This window comes from Heliconius melpomene, chromosome 6 (genome assembly GCF_056956725.1).
Source record: "Heliconius melpomene rosina isolate 202511_hmr_F chromosome 6, ASM5695672v1, whole genome shotgun sequence".
Classification (NCBI taxonomy): Eukaryota; Metazoa; Arthropoda; class Insecta; order Lepidoptera; family Nymphalidae; genus Heliconius; species Heliconius melpomene.
This window is the reverse complement of record NC_140394.1, coordinates 5,029,519-5,043,034: the sequence shown is the minus strand read 5'-3', so window position 1 is coordinate 5,043,034 and position 13,516 is coordinate 5,029,519. Positions and strand designations below refer to the sequence as shown.

The 13,516-nt window shown below is 30.8% G+C and overlaps 2 protein-coding genes across 5 annotated transcripts in view; both read right to left on the bottom strand.

Moving 5' to 3' along the window:
* sNPF (short neuropeptide F precursor) overlaps nt 1-826 on the bottom strand; it is a 31,026-nt gene extending 30,200 nt beyond the window's left edge. Inside the window, exon 1 of the mRNA XM_085187130.1 lies at nt 704-826. The gene's annotated coding sequence lies outside the window, so the exon portion shown is untranslated. The remainder of the gene's footprint in view (nt 1-703) is intronic.
* Nucleotides 827-8,198: 7,372 nt separating this feature from the next.
* The window catches only part of Vps13 (vacuolar protein sorting 13C), a 45,028-nt gene continuing 39,710 nt past the window's right edge, over nt 8,199-13,516 (bottom strand). For all 4 annotated transcript variants that reach the window (XR_014878075.1, XM_085187128.1, XM_085187127.1 and 1 more), the window contains 3 exons: nt 11,808-11,934; nt 11,119-11,244; nt 8,199-9,821 (listed from right to left, as the gene is read on the bottom strand). Coding sequence is in view for 3 of the 4 variants with exons in the window: in XM_085187128.1 (XP_085043254.1) it covers nt 9,624-9,821; nt 11,119-11,244; nt 11,808-11,934 (451 nt within the window). In the remaining variant the exon portion in view is untranslated. The remainder of the gene's footprint in view (nt 9,822-11,118; nt 11,245-11,807; nt 11,935-13,516) is intronic.

The window sequence follows — 13,516 nt, the reverse complement described above, 5'->3', positions numbered from 1 at the left end:
TTTTTATTACTTTAGAGAAAATAATAAAATTATACACTTTAGAGTTAGGTACGTTTAAAATAAATTACTGTTTTTATTATTTGCTATACTCTGGGGTCAGAGTAATATCATCTTTCATTAAATAAATAGCCTCAACGAGATTGCTTTTTAAGTAGCTCTGTGAATTATTTACAATCATTATATAATATTTTGGCACTTTAAAAGCAACGATATTTTTGCAGGTGCTGTTTTTTATGTATCTGGTTTTTCTAAAGAAATACAATTACCTTAGTAAATCTATACTAATATATTTTTCATTATTTTAATCTAATTTTATAATTTTATAATAAATAAAATTACCTGTAACGTGACGAAAGAAATATGAATAATAAATAAGGCACAATTTAAAATCACTGTACATTTTCAATAAAAGATACCTACAATACTTTCTACTATAACTTCAAATCACTTGAATCAATCAGTTAGGAGTTGGATATAATTAAATAAAATAAATCGAAAAAATATGGACACCCACAAGTAATTATTAAAAATTATAAATCACAGCCACAATTCAGTAATTAATTTGACGTCCTATAATAAAATAAATTTGTATTTAACAATTCGAGATAAATTTCACATATGTGTTCCTCACAATTTACAGCAAAATCTAACAACGGCCCTAGCGGAAGTGAAAATGAAAAACTTTTATCAGCTCGGAACTTACCTGACAAGTGTGAAGTTGGAGCGCGGGAAAGTGTTTCAGGGCAGTTGTCACTCCGCTGATACTATCGCATTCAATAACAATGTTTTTAGGCTTGCACGGCTTATATAGGACAGCGCCCCGCCCACTCCCGCCTCGGGGCGGTCCTGAAGCCTTCATGTTTGACGTGATCGCAGGTTTCGTGAAAACTTAATGTTGTTTCTTTATTTCAATTAATTATATTGTTTACAACTAATTCCAATTAAAAACTTGCATTTTTCTAATAAGAACTGAGTAATTAGGATTATATAATTGAGTGAAAGTTTATTATTGACTAACTACTGTTCTTTCTTGCAATTAAGTTATGTTATTGAAATATCTTTTTTCTTTCATTTTCATAGTACCTAATATTGTGGCCGTCATGGCCTAGTTGCACAAATGTGTGATTGTTAACGCGACGATTCTGGGTTCGATTTCCACACGGGGGAACATGCTTAACATTTTCATTTTGAAGGGTTTCTTAATAGTAGGTTCCCTCTTCCTATCCCTATATACGGGATACAGAGTGAGACCAAAAAAATAATGGAAATCTAATACAATAAATAAATTTATTCTCCACCAAGAAATTATTGGTTCCAAGAACGTATAACCTAAAAGGTAAATAAATTCAAATATCGGAATGCTAAAAGACCGTATTCCGGAGTCAAGTTGCATAATTGAAACGTATTTGAACTCTTTTTGAGTGCTCTCACAGTGCAAAAATATATGCTTTGCTGTTACGTTGCACGAGTGTCGTCGAGTCATCAATGCAGTTAAACAAGCTCTTTTAACAACCTAAAATTCTGAACTTTACCATTGCAGAACGTAAATTTATTTTATAAGCGTTATTCTTATAAAACCACTGTACTTTTAAGTAAGGAAAAATTTAAATAGCTTCTTATTTCTTTTTCTGTTATATAAAAGTATAATATTTCAAATGAAATTCGTAGAACAGTCAAGGTGTTTTGTTTCTTTCGATGTTGGCTCTCAAGGGATATATCTCGTATTCCCCAATAATAAATGTAAAAGATACTAAATTGCGAATAAATAGCTGTTTTCAGTATAGATTTTGTTAACAAAACGTAATTTAATTTAAACAGAAATTTAATTCATATAAAATGTGATCATAAATTAAAAAGTAATTACAAACATGTAAGATAACGTAATTTTACAACGATAAAAATTAATTTAATCCAAATTAATTCCCTCCTCAAAAAAAAATCGTCTCCAGAATTCGACAGAAAGTGGGAAACGGAGTGTCTTAACACTCGGTTCTCTCCTTTGCCTACCCTGCTGTGTGCGGGATACAGCGTGAAGCTGATTTATTTTATTTGATTACATTTTTTATAGCTAACCTGATCGGAGTATAAGTATCATATACACCTATATCAACACATAAATTGCTATGTTTATTATGTATTTCTTTTTTATTATATTTCTATATAAATGAACTACATATTTAATTCTTTTAATAGAAAAATACATGTGATTTTAAAAGCGTACTTATTTGCGTCATCACACTCATCAATCAAGCATTAGCCACTTGACTTGTATGTGGCTATTTACTTAAAATTCATTTAATGTCTTTCTAAACAATATAATTTTGATCATCTACAATTATGCGTTCTATCATATAAACAGTTTTATTTAATAGTTTAAATAACGTAAAAATGTAACAATAATTAGTCCTTAACCGATAATATATATTATTATTTTTATATAATATTATTATTATATAATATTACATAAATCACAGGCTTAAGTTAGTAGAAATACTTACGTTAGTTAGGAAATCAATGTACCGTAGATATATCATTAGAATTTCAACTTGATATCTCCAAGCGTTCCTGAGATAACGGCTCTTAACAGACAGACAGACGGACAACAAAGAGATCTTATAAGGATTCCTTTTTTCCTTAAAATATACGGAACCCTAATAATGATAATTCAATTATCATTCATTTATTTAGTGATTTTAGTGATAGGTACTAGTAGTAAGTTACTAACGCATTATACATCTATTATAATGTCTAATATCTGTTATACCTATCTTTACAATTTACATACTCGAACATTAACGTTTACTTGTGCCCAATTTGTTTAAAATGGCTGCTAACTTGACGATGTTCATTTCTTATCCTTATAAAATTACCTTTCTCATACAATCTGAACACATCCTCTACTTTATCCTCTATAAGGTTTAAAATAAAATGTATTTTTCTTTACATACAAGTACTTATCTTTGTTAACAGACGAATGAGTCTCATGGGGGAGAATATGTGGCAATCTTGAAATTTCTATCAGACAGTGCAAGTGTAAGGAGTGTATTGGAAATTCCTGATTACTGAGATTAAGCTTGACATTTTACAACCATGGTTGACAACTATCATTTAAAAAGGCGATGGCATATCAAAACCTTCACATTTTCACTATAATATGTTTATTTCTTAATATCGAAGATATTTCAAAGTTTGTAGTTATTGTCAAAGAGATTTTTACATCAGGAAATTTCTACTAAAAGCTTTATGAATGTGGTTTCGGTGTTATATTACTAAGTTGTTAACTTTAAAACAATATTTATAGAAAGAACTACGAAGAATATTTAAAAAAGTATTATTAAATTTTAGTAATATTCATATTATATTACTTTTGGACCTAATTTCTAAAAATTATGTTAAAAAAAACTTGTTATAATACACTGAATATTATATAAATAATAATTGAGGATTTACGATTTATTCTAAATTAAATCAAAAAATCCTTCCTTAAGTATAAGCTATGTAGATATAGAAAACAATTTTCCAGTATTCTGTCTTTTATGTAAGATAATTATGTGCTGGATCAGCTCTGAACTAGGCGACACTGTCGATTTTTATCTTAGTTATTTATCTACATGATGAAATTATGTTAGTCTGCAAAATATCTAATATATATTCATTTGTAGATTCTTTGTAAATAGGATGTTGCATCAAATAAGAGAACTGAAGTTTTTTATCAGTTTCACGTTTTTCCCGCTCCCGCATATCAGGATTTGAATATAAGGAAGTTATATTTTTCTTTTCTTCAGCTTCGCTTTTTATCCCACTTATATGTAGTATACTTTAGTATCAAGGCACGCCATTTCCTTTTACACATTATGTGTTATGTACACACTCTCGCTATACTAGGATATAGGATTGACATGAATATATAATTAATTTAGCTCAGACGGGATCGAACCCACAAACATCGTGCTTACAAGACCCGAGGCTATCTCACTACGCAAAGAAAGCCTCAATTACTTAGTTTTATGATGTTGAAACAGAAATAATTATATAATTATTAATTATTATTTTACATAATTGTAATTGGTAGAAATTAGAGAGAAATAATAAATTAATCTTACTGTGCTATAAAGTTATTTTTATTTAAAAGAATTTCTTACATACACACATATGAGTATAAACATATAGATAACAACAATTTTACTACTGAAAGTAATTTTATTGTAGACACTTACAAAATACACTTCACTTTGGTAATATTGTTTACTTTAGGTGTCAAAACTCAGCATGAAGACAGGAATGCCAAATTACTAAAGAGCAATCACACCGTGTCGATAGTAAACCTTAATGGCCTATAAAAATAAGTAGTACCTATGGACTAACAGTCAATTATTGATTATTTTTCTTAGCCCCAAATTCGTCTATGTTAAATATGAAAGTGTTTGAAACTTTTTTAATTCTTTAAAGCAGTTATTTTGTGGTTCCGCTCTGTTTTGTGTATGTGACCTTAATAAACTATTTTTTTTTTTAAATCCTATAATCCTACTTACCTATAAATGTATTTTAAAACGACAATTTTAATGAAAATATTGAAGTATCTATATTTACAGTTTATTAATAGAATATGCTCATCGAACCGCCTTGCACTCATCTGACACGGACACGGCAGCGGCAGGTCTCTCTACCATCAGCCTAGACTATTTTAGATGGCAATTAGTGCAAAACGCTACGGAGGTGAAGTCTGCACTTGTCACTTTAAAATCCCACTTAATATTCTATTTTGCTTTTAAATATAAGGAGCTTATTTATTTATGTCTTGTCGCTTAAAGTTTAGATTTTCAGAATATTTCCTAATAAACATGCTTTGCAGTGGATTAAAGCTTGAAATTAATAAAATGAAATTTAGTCTCTATCAAGTTTTATTATTATAAATTTTCTAAGAATTTGAGAGAGAATTGAGAACCTAGTGTTACCTAAGACCCTCTGTTCCCATTAAAACACTTGCATTTTAAACAAATTCCTAATTCTAACTCGGACAGACGAACAATAATGTATTCCTATAAGGATTCTATGTTTATCAATTGAGGGTCGGAACCCTAAAAAACAAGTAATTTCTTCCTTTGTCTGTTATTATTATTATTAAACTGACTGTATATTAATATTAAAATTAAATTTGTAACGCATCGTCGCCCGCTCTCATTGTCTCAACGTAATATCATAGTGAACATTGACGTGAAAAATTGTCTCGCGTGAGTTTTCTACTAAACAGGAAGATTCACCGACGTCGAGCCTCCTCTGAAATATCGTTTGAATACGAGACTTTTATTTGGGAAGGCCTTACCTTATTAGCATAAAATGAATAGTTAATTAAAAATATAGAGTACATCTCATTTACCTTACATTTTACTTCTAAAGTGCCTTCAAAATTATACGAATATTGTACGTAATAAATACATATAAATAATTATTGGAAAGATTCTTATATTCTTTTTCATTAAAAACACAAAAACGTTCGAAAAATAATTGTTAAGTGTTGTAAGTACTGAATTAAATATGTATTCAATTAGTAGAAATTTTACTGCAAGAGGCTTCCCGCCTTCCCCTGAACAAACTGTTTTCTTTAAGATCGAAATAAATTAGCGGTAATACCTGGCGGGCCGCGAAAGTGTAAAATCCAATTAAGACCTTTCGGCTAAATTTAATATTTAAATTATCGTTAAAGATAAAAATTATAGTGTGTTCGTGTTAATGATACCTATATCTATTTGCATGGTCATTTTATATGAAATAGAAAGTAACAATACAGTGGGAATCGAACCCATTACCTGTCGCGCCTCGATTGGCCTCAACACTCTCTCTTGTAGGTCAGTTTGTGTAATTTTGGCATATTTCATTGACATACGCATACGGCATACGTTAGTTAAACTGCTCCTCATCATTTTAAGGAATTACAAATATATCACGTTTTTATACGAAGATAATCTCACTCCAAACATTTTTTACTTTAGATTTTCCTAAATAAGATTTTAAGCAGATTTCCAAAAAAATATAATTTAGGGTTCAGTTATTCTTAATGGTTGACCCTTATATAGATATGCTTGATAGTAGTGGGACTTGTAGGAAATATCATTAAACGTCAGGATATCGTATGACTAGATAGATATCGATATGAATTTACATTAAAGTAAATTGCTTTCACCGTCGGTAGGTAATTGTAATACTCTTCATCTTCCCATAAGCACAGATCACATACCATGTGATATACGCTACTAATATATAAATACAAAAAGAAGAAGAAGAAGGTCTATAAATACAAATAATAACCTATTGACATGAAAAAAAAATGTAAAACTACTAAGTAAATAACTATTCTCATTTTTAGAGCTTAAAAACATACTTATTGACAATTATTTTCGTCAACCAACGTATTAACACATAATATAAACGCATTCAATATTTTCTGTTACAAAATACTTTCAGATGTATCTCTCCGCCCACGCAGTCTGGCTCTGGGCAAGATCTAACAAAAGTCTCTCAATCACGATCTTAAGTCAACGCTTTTTATTAGATAAGAAAGCAGATGTCGTAAATGCGTTAAACTCGTTAACTCGAATTCTCGCAGTGTTCTTTTCAAATCAATGGGTTAATTCATGTGGATATTTCGATTGAAATGTTTAATATTATCATTTTTAAGAGGCCACTCGTGGCACAGGGGCCCAGTGTGATTGTAAACGCGACAGGTTGTGGATTCGATTCTCACTCGAGGAAGTTACTTAAATACTTGATCTCTCGGAATTCGGCGAAAAATGGGGAACGGAGTGTCTTAACACTAGGGGTCCCTCCGCTCATCCTGCTATGTGTGGGATACAGCGTGAAACTAATTTATATACTTATTTTAACAGTTTACTCAATGCTATGGTACCTAAGTAGGTAAGTCTTCATAAATGCTACGTAATTTATTGAGAAATATTTTTAATTCCTTTTACTAGAACACTCATAATAACATAAGTAATGTATTATTTAGTTCGTATGTTATTTAATGATATTTGTCACACCATGGGCCTCGTTCGAATTTCATATTCAATGTTTAACGAACATCCCTTAAATTTTAATGTGCTTAAAATAATCGTTACAATGAAGACGTAAGCCATTATCTAGAATCCATTTTATTGTTTGGATATAAAGTCTTTACGGCTCATTCTGATTGTAACACTGACAAGTTTATATGAATTTTGCTTATAACTTTAAGTATTTATTTATCGTAATCCTAAATACATCTAAATAATCCTACTCTTCATATGCGATGAGCGTGTCGATAAATGTCTCATTTATTGTTAATTAATTATGCCTACTTAGTGACCTTAATTGCTGTTTTTATTTAGGTCAGGATTTTTCATTCGTTTATTTTTACATATGAAAACTCATTAAAAATACATATATTATTATTTTAGAATGTTAATTTACATTTAGTAAATTTATACTTAAAATAATAATTCTAACTTCTAACTCCATTTGAGTTGGGCGATATAAATGTCTACCAATATTTGATGCTTTGTTCGTAGTATTTAATTTGACTAGCCTGTTTATTGAGATATCCATAACCTTTGTCGTATTTTTGGTGATCGCGTCTACTATAAATATTTAGTCTAATCTAAACATTTTATAATATTTTTTGAATTTAATTATAAATATACATTGTACATATAACGCGAATACGTTAGAAAATACATAAAAAAGAAAATATTTTTAATGTTAAAAATAATGAAAAAAAAAATAGATTCAACTATTAAATAACTAGAAACGGAAAAAACTATTTTATTTTTTGTTTTTAAACAAATTCATTTTATTATTTATGAATGGAATAATAGAGTTTGAAAATAATGGGCTCAATAAACTCTCAAGATTTCAAATCGATAAAAATAAAAATGATATACTGATTAAAGTAACAAAAATGAATAAACGCAGTTTTTAATATTACAAAAATAAAATATTTTAAATTTAACTAGTTAACACAACACAAATAAGATTAAAATATATTTCTTATCTTTGTGGGGCTATGAGACTATCCAATTTTAAATTTAAAATGTAATTCTAATAAAAGCTTATTAGCTCCGTTAAGAATAATAGCATAGCGTGCTTTCCCAATGGTCCCTTTACCACCATGGCAGGGTATGATGATGGTATCAGAAACAAATATATTTAAAAGAAACAACAAATAATCCTTTAAATATTTTTTATTAAGTAAAGTACATTACATAAGCTTGAACAAGACAAAAATATATTCCAATTAAGTATATAACGCGAAGCAAATTATTACATTTACTTCTGATACAATAGACACAAAACATTTATCTCAGGGATCATGGCCAACAACAGCCTTAACAATTTAATCAAAGATTCTTAAAGTTTGCCTCGCAAGCACATAAATGTTTCAAAAAATAAACATCATATAAAAACAAACTTTAAATTCTCAAACATTCAAGCGTGCAAACAGATCTTTCGCGTTATCGATATAAGAATAATAAGCTTAATAAAAAATTTTGAAGTAACCAAACGGTTTTAATATAGAACAGAACTTCTTACAAGCACTATATACGGCACATGTACGCTCCAGTAACGTATAATAAGGCACTGACAGTGGTACATCTTTACTAATAAACTAATAACGTAAACTAAAATTGGTGATCTTTGTACTTTCATTCTCTCAAATAATAATAAAGTAAATTTCTTCAAAATCAACACTGTATGCTAATAAACATTTTTACCTCATAACATACTATACATCAAATTTACTTCTGATGAATAATAATAGAATGCATACCTGAAATATAATGTTTTTTTACATATCTAACGACTTATTTAAAACTAAATGCTTTTATGTTCATGTTTATGAAACGGAAAGTCATACACGTATTTCAGGACTATTTCAACAGGACCAGTTTTCAGTTCAGTAAACCTCAGATAACGTAACAAACGTTTGTATATATGTCAAACTGTATTGTTAAATTAACCATATATAGTAAAAACAATGTGTAAATAACTCTAAAACAAATTAATATAACATTAACATAAAAACAAGTTAATATTTAAATATAATATAGCATACAAATAAACAATTTAAGTAGTGTCATGTCTACTTTAAGTAAGAAAAATTCAACACAAGTTGCTAAGTAAAATGCAGTATAAATCTGTATATAATCGTAACCCGAAGCTGCGTTATCTTATCCTTGTTTAAAACTTAAAATACTTTATGCTGATTTCGTATGAAATAAATAAGTGGAATATTTTTAGAAAACATATAATAATTTCAATTTAGATTCGAACCCGCGCCTCGCCGTCCAAATCCTATGACCACTAAGTCATACATTTTATTTGGGTTACCAAGGGAGCCCTTAAATTATTTATACGTTTTCTAAAATTATTTATCTATCCTTAGTGTGGAACGAAACTTTAAAAATGTTCAAAATAATCAAGTAATAAGATTCATTAGACGGCTAAAACAACTAAGGGCGTCCTCTAGGGCTCAAATGGTGTAGATTAAAGTGATAGGCAACAGAAAGCAATGCGGTGCGATAATCAAATATAAGTAGAAAGAATTCACTCAACCATTCGGTTGGGCTCGTTCTTTCTACAAGTTCATGTCAACGAGACGCCATGAGCCTTTGACACTGCGCTAGAAGATATTTCTTCTGCTGCTCGTCGTACAGGAATATCACCTTTCCTGAACCAGACGAAGGGAACATTCCTAGAACTTTCTTTTTGGCCGTTGGTATGTAGACGCCTTTTGCTACCGCTGTCGGTACGTCAGGGATTTCTGTCCATAGGTAGGTCCATACGATCTGTGCAAATAAACATGTAAAGATTTAGTATTTTAAATAAAGTAATTGTTTTCTTTTGCTTGCACTTCAAAAACAATTTGAGTTATTTAATGTTTATGTTTATAAAGACGATTGTTAAATTAAGAAATTATTAGTCAGCATCATGATGTATGTAGCAGGGTAAGTTCCCTCGCCTGGTGTTAAGATACGAGGTGTGTTCAAAAAGTAAGGTGACTTTTCAAATTTGGCGGGCAACGTACTTTCGATTATCGATTTTTTTATTTTGTTATATTGGTACACTCTTCCCGAACATCTGTACCAAGTTTCAAGTGTATAGCATTTTTTGTTTGGTTGGGAGAGGCGTAAAGGTTATAAGTGTTTTGCGTGCTCGGCGATTTCTTGCTATCGAAAAATATGGATCAAAGGATTTGCATCAAATTTTGTGTAAAAAATAAAATAAAGTGCTCCGAAACACTTAAAATGTTGACAGTGGCATACGGTGAAACTGTTCTGAGTAAAAAAAATGTTTACAAGTGGTACAAACTCTTCCAAGATGGCCGGGAAGATGCCAATGACGAGCCTCGCTCTGGACGCCCAAGCACGTCAACAACTGATGAAAACGTTCAAGCAGTGAAGAAAATTGTTCTGGAAAATCGTCGAATCACTATCAGAGAAGTTGCTGAGGATGTTGGTATATCGCTTGGCTCGTGCCATGAAATTTTTTCTAACGTTTTGGGCATGAGACGTGTGTCAGCGAAGTTTGTTCCGAAATTGCTAAATTTTGACCAAAAGAACCGTCGCATGAGCATCGCTCAAGAACTGTTGAATGACGTCAACGACGACCCAGATTTACTCAAAAGGGTCATAATCTTTTTCTTGTTCCCAAAACTAAAGAGACCTATGAAAGGACGGAGATTTGCAACGATTGAAGAGATAAAGACTGCATCGCTGGAAGAGCTCAAGGCTATACCGAAAAGTGCTTATGAGAAGTGCTTTGACGATTGGAAAAACCGTTGGCATAAGTGTATTGTATCTGAGGGGGATTAGTTTGAAGGGGACAACATAAATATTGATAAATAAATAAATATTTTTTCTTAAAAATACAAAGTCACCTTACTTTTTGAACACACCTCGTATGTTTCCCACTTTCCGAACTAAAGAAAGAAAAAAATTTAAGGATTCATATATACCATTTAATTAATATTTACTTTCAAATATGTCATCCTTTTTTTAATTTCGTTATACATATTTTATAAAATTTCTTTACAATTTTTAATAATAAATGTGACTATTTAAACAAATAAAAAATTTAAATCACCTGCCAGCCGCCAAAAACATTATTCTTTTCTAAGTACAGCAACCTCTTGTCAGTGCACATAACCACTTCCTTGGCCGGTATCACCCACACATGCGCTTCGTACGTGTCAGTGCTCACGAATTTACCCTGAAGGCAAAACAAATATAAAATATAATAAATGTTAAAATATACTTGTATCTCTACAAATATTGTAATCAATTAACGCCCAATGTTAATAACCAATCCTAATCCAAAAATTGCTACCATAGATTGAAATAGACAGAGATGGAGGTAGGAATGCAGGTTAGTGATTGGACAGACATGTCGGACAGTACGAGATAGACGTTAACTGGAGATAGGAGATACATTATTAATATTGGGCGTAAATAAACAGGGATAATTAACTGGATGTTTAACAAGATGGAGAGAAAATAAAATTTATCCTACATACAAAATTGTTATATATATAATTATTTATTTAATTTCAGCAAGTAAGGTAGACAAAAAGAGTCTAGAGATAAAAAATAAAATACACAGCTTCATTTTCTGTCCCTTAAAGTATCATAATTGGTAAGGTATCATGATTGATGAGGTTGATTAGCGGAATCAAAATTCGCCGTTGGAATCGAACCAAAAGTGTTTTTAAAAAACAGTCACACCAATGATGTAATGTATTTTCTCAATATTTAACTTAGAATATTCTTCCTCACCTTCTCCAGCTCAAACAGCATCTTGTACCCCTCAGCCTGCAGCCGCGAGTAGGGTCTGACTCCGGCGTCGGGAGCTAAATAACGAGCCGCCCTACGTTTAGTCACCTCTTCAGATAGATCGGCAGCTCTAGTTTGTTAAATATAAATTGTATTAAATTTTTGTTAACGCTATGTTACAAACATACACAGATTGTCAGTTTTTTTTCCATATGAATATGATACAATTTAAGAAATTTGGTAAATCAAGACAAAACATTTTTTGTAACGATTTTTGTATCACCATATCGGGTTTTTTGTATCAAAATATACATATTTAAAATATTAATATTTGTGTCGTCTTTTACAATTGCCACACAAATATCCTAATGTCAAAGTTGGGTTAGGTTAGCTTGGTAATATTTTTTTCGCTCAATAAAAGAGGCACTTCCATCATGTTTAGTCCTAGTTAATTAATAAACGTACCAATTAATATATTTTTATATATATAAATATATAATACATATCTATATTTTGGCAAAATATTCGACGTACGTACTTATATATACGAGTATCTTACTACAAGTCTAACGAAATTTTGTTAGTTATACAAGTAAAAGCATTTTAGCAGTATCCTCAACCTTTTGTTAGGTATATCTAACGACTAACAACTTGATCTACAATACAAATAATAAAAACTCAATTATCACAAAACCCCACGCTGAAGCAATCTAATAAACTATGAAACATGATGCTAGTCTACAAGTTGTTGTGAACAATTGCTTACATTATTCTAACAAAGTCAAATAAATATCCAAAACCATTATATAACTAAATTAGATAAAAAGCACTGTTTTTATAGAATTTTATTATATAATTATGTCAAATTTTAATAAATATGATTTTTATCTCTTTAAACATACAATAATATGTTATTATTAGACATAACTCTCCAACGAAGTGCATTTATTATGTTGATATAATTTCTTACATCGTTACCCTTCATTATATATGATTAAAATTATAAGTATTTTTACTGTATAAATCCAAACGGTCCATTATAACGGTCCAATTACTACTATTGATGATACGAAAACTAAACAACCATATACAAATAGAATCTAGCACATCAATTAAACAAAAACCTTCTAACAGACGCAAGGAGCCCCGAAGTAAAGTCAACTAAGCCGCCGACGGGGCGCACGAGGAGCCCTATGGCGCCCTGGCCGAGGCCACGCACGAACCCGCCCGCGCCTCCGGCCGCCGCGCCCCGCAACGGCTGAGTCACTGCGCCGCGTACGCCCTCCACTACCCCCTGGCGTATCGTATTATGTATAAACTAGCTTCACGTCTTTTCCCTCAAAACATGGTGGGCAAGAGGGAATTTACTGTTGAGACACTCCGTTTCTCTAGAGGAAGGAAATGATAATAATTCAATCCCCGAATAGTAATCGAACCCCCAACTGTCTGGTGGGTGAGATTCAAGCTCGATTGCGATGTATAATTACAAAACATATGGAATAAAAAAATACATCCCAATATTAGACGTTTATTATCGTAACAAAACCAATTCGGTTACGTCGTTCGTCGTCTAGCCGCTATCACAATATCAAAATGTAGGCAAATAAAACAAAGAACACCAATTGTTAATATTACATGGCTATTGAGATCTGGATATTTATATAACTTTCTTTAATCTGTTTTCATTTCATCAGATCATTTTTCCTCAAATC